Consider the following 17,157-nt stretch of genomic DNA (forward strand, 5'->3'; position numbering starts at 1 on the left):
CCTTTTGGAATTAAAAATTTCGATGTTTCTGAAAATTGATAAGATTTGATGGATATTGTTCCAATTGTTCTGTTCTCATTCAAGGAACTGATTTATTTGTTCAAAAAGTCATGTTTTAATTTTTCATAATTTAGGATATCTGACTTTAAAACTATTTCTGTGTCATATAGTTTTCTAAACGTTTCAATTCATTTTTCTGAACTCCAATTCCAATCGGATTTCAAATCAGTAGACAAATGTGTGCAGTTTTGCGTGAATCAGTGTTTTCCATACTTGTAAAATTCCGGCCCGGGCATGAGGAAAATTTCAAGGCCCGGTAGCAAAAATTTTGTCATTTTGAACCGAATTTTGAGCTCTTAATACAATTTTCTATATTTTTTTGTGCTTTTTGGATTGTTTGTCTGTTTGATCAAAAAATATTTGAAAAAACTCGAAAAAAATTTTTTTATCGAAAAAAATCACATAAGGGTCCCCCTTATGTGTTTTTGAAATTTTCAGAACTTGTGGAATAACAGTCCCGCCGGGCCGGNCCGGGCCGGGCCTCNGAAATTCCNNAAAAANCCCGNCCCGGCCCGTTTACAAGTATGCTACATTTTGATTTTTCAATCGATTCAAAACGTTGATCTTAAAGAAAGTTATGAGCCTTTAAAACAAGATGGTCGGGGTGCTCTGTTCACCTTGCCGTTTAAAGGCACATAACTTTCTTCAAATTTAACATTTCTCAAACGAATTATAAATGCAAATGTAGCATTTTAAATGGGCAAGAAGATGATATAAAAATTTTAACTAAATCTCAAAAACATAAAAAGTTATGCGCCTTTAAAGCAAGAATGGCCCTTTTCACCTTGCCGTGTTTAAAAACGCATAACTTTTTTCGTTTTAGAGCATTATTTATGATTTTTACGCCAGTTTGAAGATCTTTTACGATGCTCGTTTTTATGTATTAATTCATCCAAAATATCAAGTTCGAAGATAGTTATGCGCTTTAAAGATCGTCCCTCACCTTCAAAACCTTCCTTACACTCTCCAGCACACATTGACATGGCATAATTGGTCAGTTTTTCCTGGCAATCGGGTTGGTTTTTGGCAATTTCAAAAGCTTTAATTGGTGACTGGATAACGCCAAATCCATGGGCACATAAGGCAAAAACGACCAAGAAAAGCGCGAAAAATTTTATTGGGAAGAACATTTCTTGGGATTTTTTTGGGAAATGTGACTAGAGGCAGAAGGACTCAAATGGTTTATGGTCCAGAAAAATAGGGACGCAGGCGTCCAGGGACACCCTTTAGGGGGCCAAGGAACGGCGGGAAATTGAATTTGGGGGGAAAAACAGAAAACAAGAAGAAGGAATCTTCTAGACGATTTTTCTAGAATCTCAGAATCTCAGAAAAATAAATAGAGAAGTACAAGAAATCCAAAAGTTTAAAAATCTGAAATTTTTTAAATTCGGAGGTTCTTCTGGACTTTTTGGATTTTTGGATTTCTGAGATTTTGAAACTTCTTGAGTATTTCAGATACTCAGAATTCCAGAATATCTGAAATCAGAAGTTTTTATATTCTGAAATGTTGAAATTCGAAAACCTAGAAATTCAGAAATTCAGAGATTCTGAAATTCTGAAAATTTGAAATTCTGAAATTCTGAAATTCTGAAATTTTGAAATTCCGAAATTCTGAAATTCTGAAATTCAGAAATTCTGAAATTCTGAATTTAAAAAATCCAAATTTCCGAAAATCCATAATTCTGTAAACCCCGAATATCTAAAATTCCAAAAAATCTAAAATTAAAAAAAAAATCCAAAATTCCTAGGGATCCTAAGATCCGAAAATATCACAATACCAAAAATCCTAAAAAGAATATTCAAAAAATCCAAAAACCCGAAAATTGTGAGCCACCTGAACCTTCAAAATTTAAAATTTCAGAATTTTCGGATTTTCCAAATTTTAGAATATACTTCTTCGAATCCTAAAAACTCGGAATCTCGAACGATCAGATTTGTTGAATCTCAGAACCTCTGTTCCCTCAATTTTCAGATTTCCAGAGGATCACATTTTGCATTCCCCCCATCTTGATCTGTTAATCCGATCCCTGCAACAAAACGATCAACAATTCAGTACATGTTCCCAATCATTTTCATTTTTCAAACATTATCCGATCATTTAAGATTTCCCCTCTAATTTGGTGTCTGATGCACTAAAAAGAAATTGATAAGAAGGCAATGATAAGAACATATTAAGGATAATGAGAGCATAATGAGAGCGTCAGAAGTTTTAAAAATCTGAATCATTGAAGGTTTCTATAACCAAAAACCACTGGACTATCACTAAACTTCAAATATTTAGTTGTGCACTTTGAGCTCAATCATCTCGGTTCCTATAAAAGATATCAAAAAAGTGTTCACTAATAACATATTACTGATAATGTGATAAACATTTTATCAGTTGGTCACTTTTTGATATCTCACATAGGAACCAAGATAATTGAGCTCAAAGTGTACGTTTAAGGTTAATGCTTCTATTAGAGCAACTACGGTAAATGATCAAAAAGAGAGCTTTACAAAAGTAGGTCAAATTAATCCGACTGCCTTCAAAATTTCAGAAAATATGTAACTAGTATTGGGCTTCAATTTTGTAATGGATAACTTTTTGTATAAAATTGAGTCCCAGAGGTGTAGGGGTCGTATAATGAAACTCACTTAATTACTCTGATAGAAGCCTGTTCTATACTTCCACTTTGAGCTCAATTAGCTCAGTTACGGTAGAAGACATCAAAAATGTAATAATATCAGCAATGTTTTATCAGTTGATCACTTTTTGATATCTCTTACAGGAAATGAGATAAATAACCTCAAAGTGCGCGTATTTTTTGTCCGTCTGTGTACCCTGAGGTCCAGATGTCCCTAAGCGCACTTCTAAGAGGCGACAGCGTTTCTCATTCGTTTTTGCGACACGTTTTCTTTTTCTGACATTTAGTCAGTGTGTTTTTGCCATCTCGCGGCTCCGTAGCTCCGTGAGCCGTGGCAGGCGCGATGTTCTTACTTCATCCTCTTTTCTTGGCTCACAGAGCCGACTACTCGTCCTCTCGTCTTGTCAGGCAGTTGCTCGCCGAACGACACACGCGTCCTCGGGTCCTCTTCTTGAAAAAGAGCACACGGAGCTCTCTTTTCTGTGTAAGCCTGCCTTCTCTCTGACCAAGAGGCTCAGTGCTTCGTCCTGAAAAAAGCACAGCTCTCGCTTCTTGAAAAAGAGCACATATTTCTCCTGTGTGTGGCTCCAAGAGGACGGGAAGAGCCCCGAACAAACGCGCCGGACCCTCTTTATTGTATAACAGCCCGCCATGCGCCTTTAAACGAAGAGACAATCTCGCGCCGTGAAGCTGAGAGCACCCCGGAGCAAGGAAGGGAGCCGCGGCGATGAGAAAAGGACGGCTGGACCCTCATTGCTGATGTTTATGTGTATAGAGAATGTCTGTGACTCTTGAGGGTCCACCTGCCCCACGGAGCAGAAAAAAGGACGGCTGGACCCTCAAAGAGAATGTCTGCGTCTCTTGGAAGTTGTGTTTCGTGGGAGGAGAAGATTCGAGAAACTAAACTAAACGAATAGCAACAAAAAAACTATGCAATGCTTATGAGTTGTTGGTCGTAAGACGTTGAACGGAGACGTGAGAATGGGGGATAAAGTTTGGTTGGAGAAAAGGGACGGAATGGATAGCTAGAAATGCCAGCAACAATTGAAGAAAGAGGTACTGTGCACTTTGAGCCCAATTACCTCGGTTCCTGTAAAAGATATCAGAAAGTGATAAACAAACAAAATGTTTATCATAATAAGACCAATATTCTGTCAGTTGACAGATTTTTGATGTCATTTGGAAGAAGCTAGATAATTGAGCTCAAAGAGCACTTAAGGGGTGGGTTTCTATTAGAGCAAATACGGTATAAGGCGCTTGGGGGGAATGAAGGTGTCTACCGTAATCCTGGTCGTCTGAAAACGCAAAACGAGAAATGAGTCATTTTTACCGATTTTTGGGTCATTTTTAGTCATTTTCAGTACATTTTTACAATTGTTTTAAGCCATTTTTGAGTAATTTCCAGACAATTAAAAAAAAAATTTCAGATCATTTTTCAAAGAAAATTTCAGACAATTATTTTATTAGATTAAAATTTTGACCGTTTTTTTTCAGAAATTTTCAGGATTTCAAAGCTATTTTCAGTGATTCTCGGACCATTTTTTTTCAGAATTTTCCAGACTACTTTTACATATTTTTGTCCAGGAAGGTCACTTTCAGACTTTTTTTTCAGATTTTCTCATGCGATTTTCAGAGAATTTTTCGCCATTTTCAGCCCTTTTTCAGCCCAAAATTTTCCGGTCATTTTTTCCAATTTTTTGGACATTTTTTGCTTTTTTTGGGGTCATGTTTGCAAATTTTTCTTGGTCATTTTTTTGCCGTTTTAGGGTGACTTTCAGACTTTTTAAAGTCAATTTTAGCCAATTTTCAACCATTCGAGTTATTTTCATTAATTTTCCAAGAAAACCATGATTTCTTTCAAAAATCCTGTAGAGCATTTTCCGAGAAATTTCCAGACGAATTTTTTCAGACTTTTTCCGATCATTTTCGGTTAATTTTAGACTATTTTAAGCCATTTTCAGATCATTCTTTTCAAAAAAATTTTTAACCGTTTTTTTCCAGAATTTTTCAGATCATTAAAAAACAGTTTTAGCCCATTTTTTCTGCATTTTTCAGAAGCATTTTTAACCATTTTGAGACCATATACCATTTTTTTTCCAATTTCATTTTTTAGGCCTTTTTCAGACGATTTCAGAGTCATTTCTAAGCGTTTTTCCACCAGAATTTCAGTTATTTCAGCAATTTATTATTATTTTCAGTTAATGAATTTTTTTTTCAGATTCCATAAAAACCGGAAATTGTCTATGAATCACATGTTTATTATTATTATTCGAGCTCACAATTCAAAAATCTCTCGCCACTTAGGGATTCCAAAAATATGTATTTATCCAGTCACAGACGATGACTTTTTCCTGTTGATTACTGATTGCCATATGACTTTTCTGGCTAGTCATTTGTCTACTGACGCATTTTATATAAAAATTTCAATTTTAGATTTTTCGAACCTAAAAATGATTGCAAAACTTCCATTTTCCATGACGCACACCCCTCCAGAAAAGTGGGCGGAGCCTAAATGTCTGAAAGAATTGTAGGCAGATTACTCAGACTCTAAAAAAAGGGGGCGGAGTCTGGGGAACTTCTGGGTGTATATAATAGCGAGATTTTCTAAGGTTTTACTATTCAGGATCCACCACGTCTTCAGAAATGAAGTCGGCTGCCGTAATCCTTCTTCTGATTCTCGCTGTTGCCGTCATGGAAACTTCTGGAGCCACCGGAATGGCTGGATCAGCCACCAGAATGTGTCTTCGCAAGATGACCGACTACGCCAACGCCATTTGCGAGGGAAGAAAGTTTGTGGAGCATGTGGATGGTGAGTTTTCTAGGCCACCTTTACGCCAGCAAACTTTTCCTAGGCCACCTAGGTTCTAGTTGTTTTTTGGGTGATTTTAGGGTGGCTGTTTTAGCGTAGGTGTTTTAGGGTAGGTGTTTTCTAGGGTATCCCTAGGGTGGGTGTTTTTAGGGTGGGTGTTTTAGGGTAGGTGTTTTTAAGTTAGGTGTTTTAAGGCTAGGTGTTTTTAGGGTGGGTGGTTTCAGGGTGGGTGTTTTAGGGTGAAAGTTTTTAGGGTAGGTGTTTTAGGGTAGGTGCTTTAGGGTATCCTTAGGGTGGGTATTTTTAGAGTAAGAGTTTTTAAGGTGGGTGTTTTCAGGGTAGGTGGTTTAGGATATCCCTAGGGTGGGTGTTTTTAGGGTTTTTAGCGGTAGGTGTTTTCTAGGGTGGGTCTTTTAATGTGGGTGTTTTAAGGTGGGTGTTTTTAGGGTAGGTGTGTTTTCTAGATTCACTTCTTGGCTACCAAAATAGTTTTCTTTTCCAGAACTCATCGTCGCGGCCTGCGAGACCCACGTGGACATTAACGACTTCATGGCACACATCTGCCCGGAAGCATAACTTCTTCTTCCACGTTGTTAACCAAGTACCAGATTTATTCTTCAGTTTTTTTCAATACCAGTGAAATGACATCTTCTTTGACATCTTTTTTTCTTGTAACCTAACCGTGATATATATTTTATGTGAAATGACAGTAAGCTTAATGGGACCTTTTTCTTTCTTTTGAATGAAAATTTGTTGTTATGACGTCTTCTGAATTGCTCACGGAGCCTCTTAAGGGAAAAATAGAAGGAGACATTTATAATGGATGATGTGAAAATGTGCGCACAATAATGATGTCAATAAAGAATCTTGTTGTTCGTCATAACCGTGAGAAAGTGTCTCCTGGGGGATGGTTGGCTCACGCGCCGAGCCATAACTCATTTCATATTTTAGATTTTCAGAGGAATCAAATTGTGGGTTGTAGAGCTAAAAAATATTTACAAAATGTGTGTAATGTAACAAGTTTTGCAAAAGGATGTTCCAACACAGAAGCCGTTAAACAAGCGGCTTGGTAAGTGCCACCAGACGATTTAAGAAAAATTCACAAAAAGATGCATAACTCGCTCCAAACTTAACACTTCAAAATAAGCTAAACTGCAAAATGTAGGATTTGAGAAAATCTAAAAATTGATATATAATTTGACTAGTCTTGCCTGACGACTTCTCGACACAGAAGCCGCTAAACAAAGGAATCGAAAAATACGACCAGATGACTCAAGAACCGTTCCAGAAAAAGACGCATATCTCGCTTCAAACTCAAAATTTCAAATTAAAATAAAAAGGAAAACGTAGAGCTTGAATTGATATATTAAACGATATACAATTAAAATAGTTTTGCATTAAGACAGTCCGACACAGATGCCGCTAAACCAGCAGTTAGAAAAGAATTACAAGTCGAGCTGAGAACAGATTACAAAAAAGACGCATAACTCGCTTCAAACCCAACATTTTTAATTAAAATGAAATGTAAACTGTAGATCCTGAAAAGTTCTACAAACTGATATATAATTTAATTAGTTTTGTAGGATGAATTTCCGACGGAAAATCCGTTTAGAAAAGTGCCGGAACCCAATCCCCGCGGCAGGGTGCAAATAAGGATCAATCACAAAAAGACGCATAACTGGCTGTAAAATCAAGATTTTCAAATAAACTTAATGGTATGTTGTTGAACTTGAAAAGGCCTATAATTTGGTATACAATTTGATTCATCATGATTTGCTGCCTTTTAACGCAGTACTCTTCAAACAGATGCACCTCCATACACAAGAAACGCGCCAGCAGACGACACTGTCAGTTTTGCAAGTGCATTTATTAGTAGCGTTTGTGCGAAACTAACTGAAAACTATATCATTTTGTAGGATTTGTAATTTTTTATAATATTAACATTTGTTTGACTAAAACGGAGAAGGATCATTCACTTAAAGACGCATAGCTCGCTTCAAACTAAACATTTTGAAATGGAATAAAGTGTAAAATGTAGGACTTAAAAAGACCTACAAACGAACGTGCAATATGACCATAATTTCAACTTAAACATAGTTTAAATGGCTCCAACCAGATGGCTCTCATTTGTTCCCCGGCCGCTCACACGCATCAATAGTTGTAGTGTCCTTTTTTGCAGAACAATTCATATAATTCTACTTGAATGTTTTTTAAAAAGGTATTTTGTTAATTAAATACAAAAATAGGTGTTTGTCAGAGATGTGCCGAAGTAAAGTCAAATGAACTTTTGAATTTAAGTAATTTTTGAATGTTTTGTGAACTTTTAAAACCTGGATTTTCAAATTTCCCGCTCTTGAAAACCCCTAAAAACACTTTCCGAAAGAAATTTGCCACCGGTGGGGTTCGAACCAGAGACCCCTAGATCCAAATTTCCCGTCGAAAATCCCACTAGGCCACATTAGCAGTTTTTTGAAAAATAGCTAGAAAGTTGGTTTTAGGGTTAAAAATTAGTTTTGAAAAGGGTTTTTAAGGTTAGAAAATGTGTAAAAATGTGTTTTTGTCAGTTTTCGAGCAACTTTCAGTCATTTTCAGCTCATATTCATCCCTCTTCCGACTGTCTGCACTCTAGCCAAATTCCTTTTTTTCGCACCTGGCACCGATAGAAAAAATCCCAACGGATTTAAAAAATAAGTCTTGATCCGTGATAAATCTTTATCATGGACTTTTCTCACTTCTTTTTTTTCTTATCACTAATCAGCGGAGATTAACATTTTCAGATTTTAAGAGTATCTGAAAATTTTCTCTGAAATATGTCTGGAATTTCGAGTCTTTATTAAAAATAGAAGGATTTTCACATATAAATAGGATACAAAAGTTGTGGAGAGAGAGAGAGAGAGAGAGAGAGAGAGAGACAGAAACAGTAAGAGACTCAGAGAAATTTTTTATTGAAATTCTGGAAACTTCGGGGCCGCCGCACAGCCGGGTTGGTCGAATTTGTAGCAGGTGCAGCAGTCCATGAGTTGTTGAGAGAACAGGTTGTTCAGTTGGCATTCCTCGCGGATGAATGCTGGAAGAGGAATTTTTGAGATTGGGGGATTCTAGGCCACGAAATTTTTTTTACAGGAAGCTAGCCATGATTATGCTCATTTGAAAGCTCCCGACGAGCTTGATCAAACAGTGTAGCTTTCATAGAGTTTGGAGGAGAACTGACCGAGATACGGTAGTGGCCGAGGTTTTGGGGATTCTAGGTCACCAAAAAAAATTCGAGGGAAGCTAGTCATGATTATACTCAGTTGAAAGCTCTTTTTACGACAAATCTATTGATTTAGTTTTCAGACTTCGTTAGTTGGAATGAACCGAGTTACGGTATTTTCAAAAAATTGAACTATTTTTTTTTCGAATTTTCATAACTTGGCTCATTTTGCAGCTAGAAAATTGATTTTTAGTTTGAATGAATTCTCATAATTTGAAAAACTTGAAAAAATCAAATTTTATTCTATAAAAGTGATATGTACTTTGAAAATTTTAAACTTACAGCATTATCCAAAGAAATTTTTTTTTGAAAAAACTTTTTTTTTTGAAAATTCGTAACTCGGCTCATTTTGCAGCTAGAAAACAGGTTTTTAGTTTAGAATGATCCTCAAAACCCGGCAATTCTAAAATTTAATTTTCAATTTTCAAATTATTGGTCTTACCGTCCATTTGCTCCTTTTTCGGGCACCCATTCTTCCCCATCTTCTTGGATCGTGAGCAGAGCGTGGTCCAGTTTCCAACACAGTCGAAATTCTTGTCCCTGGGAAGTTTAACGTCTTCTTCAGGGATCACAACTTCCAGATCTGACGTCAATTTGACTCCAGAATCCGAAGACGTGACGTCGGCTTCAGAATCCAAAGACGTGGAAACGATAGACGAGATGACAGCGAAAAGACAGAGAATTGTGAAGATTTTGAACATTCTGAAAATTTCCAATTTTGTCTGGAATTTTTGAAAAATTAAAAAAAAAAACAATTTCAAAAAAAAAATTTTTTTTTCATAAAATTTTTTTCAAAAAAAGTTTAAAGAAAATGAAAAAAAATGTTTGAAGTCAAGCGGTTCATATACAATTATAAGGTCTCCTTTTTCGGTCAAGCGTATGAGAATAGGCTCCGCCCACTTTTCTTGTGCTCTTTCTGAGAGCAGCTTGATAAGGGCATAAGATAGGGATTAGGTGGGGGAAGATATGTGTGGGATTTTTGATAGGATGTTCAGATTTTTAGGATTTTCAGACACAAAAATTTTGTCTAAACATGTTTTTTAGGTTTCTTAAAATCCCTAAAAATCCGAAAAATCTAGAGAAAAGTACCCAAAATAGCCGGAAGAAATGTATCCAATCCGCTTAACAGCACAAAAAACGGAAAATCGAATTTCATTAAAAATAAATAGTTTTCGTGCGTCAGTGAATGGAAAAATTGAATTATGATCTCAAAAATTTTGATTTTTTGGATCCTGCATTTTGACGTCTTCTGAAACAACTTCTGGAAGCAAATTGAGTGAAAAAAAATGAAGAATAAAATTCAACAGGTTTTGAAAATTATTTCAAGCTAAGAACCAGTTTCAAAACATTAAAATGAGCCAAGTTATGAAGATTCAAAAAATGTTTTTTCTAAAATTTTGAAATTTCTGGGTTTTCAGAATCATACTAAACTAAAAACCAGTTTTCTAGCTGCGAATTGAGCCGAGTTATAAAGATTCAAAAAAAATTTTTTTTTGAAGAAAAAAATTTTTTTGGAACATTTTTTAAGTTGAAAATTTTCAAAGTACATATCACTTTCATAGAATAATATTTTAATTTTTCAAACTTGTCAAATTCTGAGAATTCATTCAAGCTAAAAAGCAGATCTCTAGCTGCAAAATGAGCAAAGTTAGACATAGTTGAAAATTAGAAAAAAATTTAGTTACAATTTATTTTTTGAGAATACCATAACTTGGTTCGTTTAGAGTTTAGCATTGAGATAATTATATCGCTAAATTTGTCATGATGAGAGCTTTCAAATATGTATAATCACGCTTAGGTTCCCTTGAAATTTTTTCGTGACCTAGAATTCCTAAAAACTCGGCCAGTTTTCCTCCAAATTTTGTGATAACTACACAAATCAATTTGACTTGTCAGGAGCTTTGAAATGAGTATAATCATGACTAGTTCCGTTTGAATTTTTTTTCGTGGTCTAGAATTCCCAAATACTCGGCCACTATCGTATCTCGGTCAGTTTTGCTCCAAATTTCATGAAACTTAGACCAATCAATTCAACTGGTCGGTAGCTTTCAAATGAGTATAATCATGACTAGCCTTCCTCGGATTTTTTTTCGTGACCTAAATAGAATCCCCAAAACCTCGGCCACTACCGTATTTCGGTCAGTTCTCCTCCAAACTATAAAAAACTATATTGTTTGATCAAGCTCGTCGGGAGCTTTCAAATGAATATAATCATGCCTAGTTTTCCTCACTATTTTTTCGTGGCCTAGAATTCCCGAAACTCGGCCATTATCGTATCTCGGCCAGTTTTTGTCCAATCGCTATAAAAGTTACACAAATCAACTAAGCACGTCAAGAGCTTTCAAATAAGTATAATCATGACTAGCTTCCATAGAGTTCATTTTTGTGGCCTAGAATTCCCCCCCCCCCCAAAAACTCGGCCACCTCCAAAATTTCTATTCTAGCTTTCCCTTCCCAAACGGTGATCTGTTTTCTCAAGTATATTTTGATGTCATCTTATTTTTCGCAGAATCAAATATTACATGTCTCAAATATCGCCCCAATTAAGAAAATTGTCTCAAATTTTTTAATTTTTCTTTAAAAGTGAAAACTACCGTAATCCTCCAATCTACGTCATTGCTATACATATACTGACATTTGATCTACACTAATAAAAGTGTCATATACCGTAAAATCTGTATTGATATTGCATGCAAGTCTATTGTTCAAGTCACCTCAAGGGGTGCAACTCTATTAGAGGGGCAATTCAAATAGAGGCTGCAATTCTATTTTTCAAACTACGAAAATTTTGAAAAAAAAGTTTTATTATGAAAATCAACAAAAAAGTAACAAATTGAACACAACAAAAGGAAAATATTCAAAAAATTGAGGCGTCACTGTCATAGTTATTGTCTTCTTCCTCGGCATGGTTCATTTCTCCATCGTCTTCCTCAATTTCAATATCTCCCAAAATCTCCTGAATTTCTTCCATTTCTCGTTCTGCTCGTCTTGTCTTCAATAACTGTACGCCTTCTGGAATTTCTCCATCTTTCTTGAAACAATGAATTGCCTCATAATCTTCGCCATTTCTTCCATTTTTTAATCCGCATCCTTTGAATGATCTTACAATGTATTCCTTCGGGATATTTTCCCACGCCAATTGAATCCATTTCAAATAAACTTCCATACTGGGAGCACGCATATTTCCCGCCGGGGTGAACGATTTCGTTCCATGAACCATCCAATCTTCGTACTCTTTTCTGATGAAAGATTTAAACATTGCGTTCCAATATACATCTGGAGCCTGAAAAATCGGGTCACGCAAAGTTTCAATAAAATCTACTCACTTGTAAGAATTTTGTGCATCCTCCAGGAATCACCGCAGTGTCTAGTCTCAGTTGTTTCAATACTTTTTTAGTGTCTGTACTGATGTGGCAACGGTAAGAGTCCCATACTAACAACCTTTTTCCGAACATTGAGTGACCGAGAACTTTTTCAAGAAAAGTTTTTGTGATTTCATCGTTGAAAAATGTTCTGTCACACCAAACCAACTGCAAAGTTTTTCTAAATGTTTCCTCAATACTTTGCACTGGTCTTTTTCTTGGAAGAAGTTCAAAAGGTTTGCACTTAAAACCGTCTGATCGAGCGCACAGCATTACTGTAACATGCAATTTCTCGTGTCCCGTGGTTTTCACTGAAACCTGAAATTGAAACGTTTAGCTTGTTATTTTTGAGTGTGCTGACTTGTTTAGATCCTCGATCCGCTACAGTCAAACTATTCGAACAATCCAGATAAACCGCCGTCTCATCACATGCGAAAATTTTGTCATAATTATTCATGGTAATTAATCGTTCCACATAAAGGAGAAAGTCAATAATTTTCTCCACATAAAACTCTGGCGGTTTTTGACAGACTGTTGTAGCACGTCTACTCGAAAATCCATGCCGCTTCAAAAAAGAAACCAGCCATCCATTCGAGAACTGCAACATTTAATGTTTAATCTCAAGTAGGTAATCTGTTTTCAAACCTTCATATCACTATTTGAAATAGACTTGGCGCGATTCTGGATTCCAATACGAGTAATACGAAGCTTTTTTTCTCTTTGCTCTCGGACCCATTCCGCAAGTTTAGTATCAAAATCTTTATCATTCACTTTACGCCCTGCGCCATCAAGCCGTTTTTTCTTTTTTCCATTTTCAGCGATTGTTGCTATTATTTTTTCTTTCTGAGCTCTCCATTGTTGCACATTTTGTCTTGAAACTCCAAATTTCTTAGCTGCTTCCGTGTTATTTTTTGATTCTGCCCATTTCACCACCGTAAGCTTGTAATCCAAGGGGTGGGCTCCACGCTTTCTCTTTCTAGAGTTTCCACCAACTTTTCACCGTCTTCCACGTCTTCCACGTTTTCCACGTCTTCCACGTTTTCCACGTCTTCCACGTCTTCTACGTTTTCCACGTCTTCGAGGACTTCTTCAGAACTCATTGCTCGTGTTGCTCGCTTCAATAAATGGAAAATATTGTTAAAAAAACAAAGAAAAATAAAAATAAATCAGAAATTAAGTAGGTAGTTTAAAAAAAAAGAAATTCGAAAAACAACTGTGCAATTGTTCGTCACGGTGTCACAGACTAAAAATTGCACAGTACTCCCGGCGGAGCCGCAATTCTGCTGGAGATGCAATTGTATTACGGGGGCAATTCAATTAAAGGCTGCAAGTCTATTTTTCAAGTGCCCTCAAGGGGTGCAAGTCTATTAGAGGGGCAATTCAAATAGAGGCGCAATATCAATACAGATTTTACGGTATGTATGCCTTTTTATGTTAATCTCTAATTTTGTTATTTACGCCAGCAGGAGCCAAAAAAATGTTTTAAGAAAATATAATAAACTTTTCTTCCTTTTTTTCTTAAAGAGCAAAAAATTTTGGAGGAAAACTAGGCCAGGGTATAGAAAAAGTTAGGCCATGTCGCGAAAAAGTTAGGCCACGCTTTGAAAACTTAGGCCACCCTCGAAAACGTTACGACATTCCTTGCAAAAGTTAGGCCACGCTTTGAAAAGTTAGGCCACGACTTTCGGAAGTTAGGCCACGCTTTGAAAAGTTAGGCCATGAATTTGGGAAGTTCAACCATGTCTCAGAAAAGTTAGGCCATGCCTCGAAAACGTTAGGCCATGTCTCAGAAAAGTTAGGCCACGCCTCGAAAAAGCTAGGCCATGACTTTGGAAAGTTAGACCTCGCTTAAAAACGGCTAGCCGATGTCTCAGAAAAGTTAAGCCACGCTTTAGAAAGTTAGGCCGCGCCTCAGAAAAAGTTAGGCCATGATTTTTGTGGGGTTATTCATGTAGCGAAAGTCTGCCCCGAAATTCAGTGCAGGAGTGTCGCGAAATGCATTTCAAAGCATTTCGGTGCCACCGAAATGTATTGAAATGCGTTTTGAAATACACACTTTCGCTACATGAACAACCCCATTGGAAGTTAGGTCATGTCTTAGAAAAGTTAGGCCTCGTCTAAAAAAGTTAGGACATGCCATTTTTTGACCCCTGAGGTCCTATATTCTGCTCCCCTGAACCTCTCTAGAAACATTTTTTCCGTTCTCCTCTATCCGTTTTTTAATACTTTAATACTATTCCACGAAACATTTCCTGGAATAACAAATTAGAATATCCGTTTAATATTCTTAATGCTCTTTTTTCTAGTCCCTGGCTCCCCGGTGTTGCTCCTGGCACCGGGAGCAAATTATTAATGCGCATAAATTTTTTTTTTCATGTCTAAGAACTTTTTTTTCCATAAAATATGAGAGTTTCCGAATCGCATTAAGGCCATGGATCAGAAAACTGAGATTCTGAAACGTCTGATGCCTTCTGGAATTCGCAGAATCCCAAAAATGCAGTTTTGTATTCGTGAAAACTATAAGCAAAAAGGCAGTAAATATTTTTTGTATCGTTAAATGTTTTGTTATTTTTGACGTCAAATATAAAGGAAGAGTGACAAAATTCCGGAAGAGGGACCGCTGCAATTATAGATTCTAAAATTCTGAAATTCTGGATTTTCAGAATTCTGGGTTTTTGGAGTTTTGGATTGTTGCAATTCCGATATTCTGGAATTCAGAAATTCAGGATTTTTGGAATTTGGTTTTTAAAAACCCTAGATTTTTGGAATTCCGGATTTTAAGAAATTCTGAATTTCGGAAATTTGGGATTTTGGAAATTCAGGATTTTTGGAAGTCTAAACCTATGACATGCTGAAATTCTGAGAAGAAATCTGAAATGTTCAAAAATTCAAAGGTTTTTTTTAACAGTGATTTATTGAATTCAACTTTAAAAAACTTGAAATTTGAAAAATTAGAAATTTTCAAAGAAAAACCAATTTCAGGGGAAGCTGTAAAAGGATCGGGAAAAAGGAGAAGATAAATAGGTGCTGTCCAAAAGTGGCATTTTTATAGATGGAAGAAACTGGTGGTTGGGTTTTCGGAAGATGTTTTTATGGAATAATAGCTAACATGAAAAACAATTATTGCGGGCAGCACATTTCCATCAGTTCCAAGTCGGTGAGGCCGCGACCGCAGATTGTGGTGGCAAGGTCTGAAAGTGTGAAAGTTTAAAAGTTAAATATGATCATTTTAGACCTCATAATGTCTAGAAAAATGAAATGAAAAACATTAAAAGCCACGAAAACTCCTACGGGGATCGAACCCATGGTCTCTTGACCACTAGCCTGTGCGTCATCCCCGACACCACCGCGTCGACATTAGAGTAAGGTGTTAAAAGCGGTTAAGTGTGTGGCGCCGCAGAGAGGGAGCTAGGGATGCCAGGAGACTCACCACCAGATTGGTCAATGCAGAGAATCATGCCACAGACGCGTTGAAGACGTTCGAAGACACGAATCCCTCCACAGGATCTTGAACGGACGTCTTCGGAAGGCATGGCCATGGTGGAAACAGCCAAGAGGACGAAGAAGGTGAGCAAGAAGAAGCGTGACATTTCTGGAATAAAAAAGAAATTTTCTCAAAAAGAGCCCCCAAAAGAGAGCATAAAAAGAAAAATTGGAATCTTAAGAGCACTCTGAAGCCTCTAAAAAGAGATCAAGAGCCCTCGAAAAAAGCACCAAAAAAAGAACGAATGCTCAAGAAGGAGGGGAAATGGATGAGGGGAGATGTGCTCCAATTAAAGGGGCGGAGCATGGAGCACACTCGACGAATCTCAGTTTTCCGGTTTAGATGACAACTACATGGATGAAATATGGGAAACTGGGAAGAAATGAGTCAATGGAAAGTTCTGGAAAACGGCGATTTCTGAATTTCTGAATTTCTGAATTTCTGAATTTCTGAATTTCTGAATTTCCGAATTTCTGAATTACTGAATTACTGAATTTCTGTATTTCTGAATTTCTGAATTTCTGAATTTCTGAATTTCTGAATTTCTGAATTTCTGAATTTCTGAATTTCTGAATTTCTGAATTTCTGAATTTCCGAATTTCTGAATTACTGAATTACTGAATTTCTGTATTTCTGAATTTCTGAATTTCTGAATTTCTGAATTTCTGAATTTCTGAATTTCTGAATTTCTGAATTTCTGAATTTCTGAATTTCTGAATTTCTGAATTTCCGAATTTCTGAATTTCTGAATTTCTGAATTTCTGAATTTCCGAATTTCTGAATTACTGAATTACTGAATTTCTGTATTTCTGAATTTCTGAATTTCTGAATTTCTGAATTTCTGAATTTCTGAATTTCTGAATTTCTGAATTTCTGAATTTCCGAATTTCTGAATTACTGAATTTCTGAATATCCGAATTTCTGAATTTCTGAATTTCTTAATTTCTGAATTTCTGAATTTCTGAATTTCTGAATTTCTGATTTCTGAATTTCTGAATTTCCGAATTTCCGAATTTCTGAATTACTGAATTACTGAATTTCTGTATTTCTGAATTTCTGAATTTCTGAATTTCTGAATTTCTGAATTTCTGAATTTCTGAATTTCTGAATTTCTGAATTTCTGAATTTCTGAATTTCTGAATTTCTGAATATCCGAATTTCTGAATTTCTGAATTTCTGAATTTCTGAATTTCTGAATTTCCGAATTTCTGAATTACTGAATTACTGAATTTCTGTATTTCTGAATTTCTGAATTTCTGAATTTCTGAATTTCTGAATTTCTGAATTTCTGAATTTCTGAATTTCTGAATTTCTGAATTTCTGAATTTCTGAATTTCTGAATTTCTGAATTTCTGAATTTCCGAATTTCTGAATTACTGAATTACTGAATTTCTGTATTTCTGAATTTCTGAATTTCTGAATTTCTGAATTTCTGAATTTCTGAATTTCTGAATTTCTGAATTTCTGAATTTCTGAATTTCTGAATTTCTGAATTTCTGAATTTCTGAATTTCTGAATTTCTGAATTTCTGAATTTCCGAATTTCTGAATTACTGAATTACTGAA

At 36.0% G+C, this 17,157-nt stretch overlaps 3 protein-coding genes across 3 annotated transcripts; 1 reads left to right on the forward strand and 2 right to left on the reverse strand.

Moving 5' to 3' along the window:
* Window positions 1-5,327: 5,327 nt before the first annotated feature.
* Window positions 5,328-6,069, forward strand: CBG26599 (the record flags this gene model as incomplete). The annotated part of the gene is made up of 2 exons (XM_045241382.1): window positions 5,328-5,493; window positions 5,996-6,069. 2 exons carry the CDS (start codon window positions 5,328-5,330, stop codon window positions 6,067-6,069), a joined length of 240 nt encoding a protein of 79 aa, XP_045100138.1.
* A 2,366-nt stretch (window positions 6,070-8,435) lies between these two features.
* CBG26600 lies at window positions 8,436-9,447 on the reverse strand (the record flags this gene model as incomplete). The annotated part of the gene is made up of 2 exons (XM_045241383.1): window positions 8,436-8,560; window positions 9,189-9,447. The coding sequence occupies 2 exons, from the start codon at window positions 9,445-9,447 to the stop codon at window positions 8,436-8,438; spliced, it is 384 nt and encodes a 127-aa protein (XP_045100139.1).
* A 5,781-nt stretch (window positions 9,448-15,228) lies between these two features.
* CBG26601 lies at window positions 15,229-15,698 on the reverse strand (the record flags this gene model as incomplete). The annotated part of the gene is made up of 2 exons (XM_045241384.1): window positions 15,229-15,299; window positions 15,539-15,698. The coding sequence occupies 2 exons, from the start codon at window positions 15,696-15,698 to the stop codon at window positions 15,229-15,231; spliced, it is 231 nt and encodes a 76-aa protein (XP_045100140.1).
* Window positions 15,699-17,157: the final 1,459 nt, after the last annotated feature.

The sequence above is a fragment of the Caenorhabditis briggsae genome, assembly GCF_000004555.2.
Source record: "Caenorhabditis briggsae complete genome, chrI, whole genome shotgun sequence".
NCBI lineage: Eukaryota > Metazoa > Nematoda > Chromadorea > Rhabditida > Rhabditidae > Caenorhabditis > Caenorhabditis briggsae.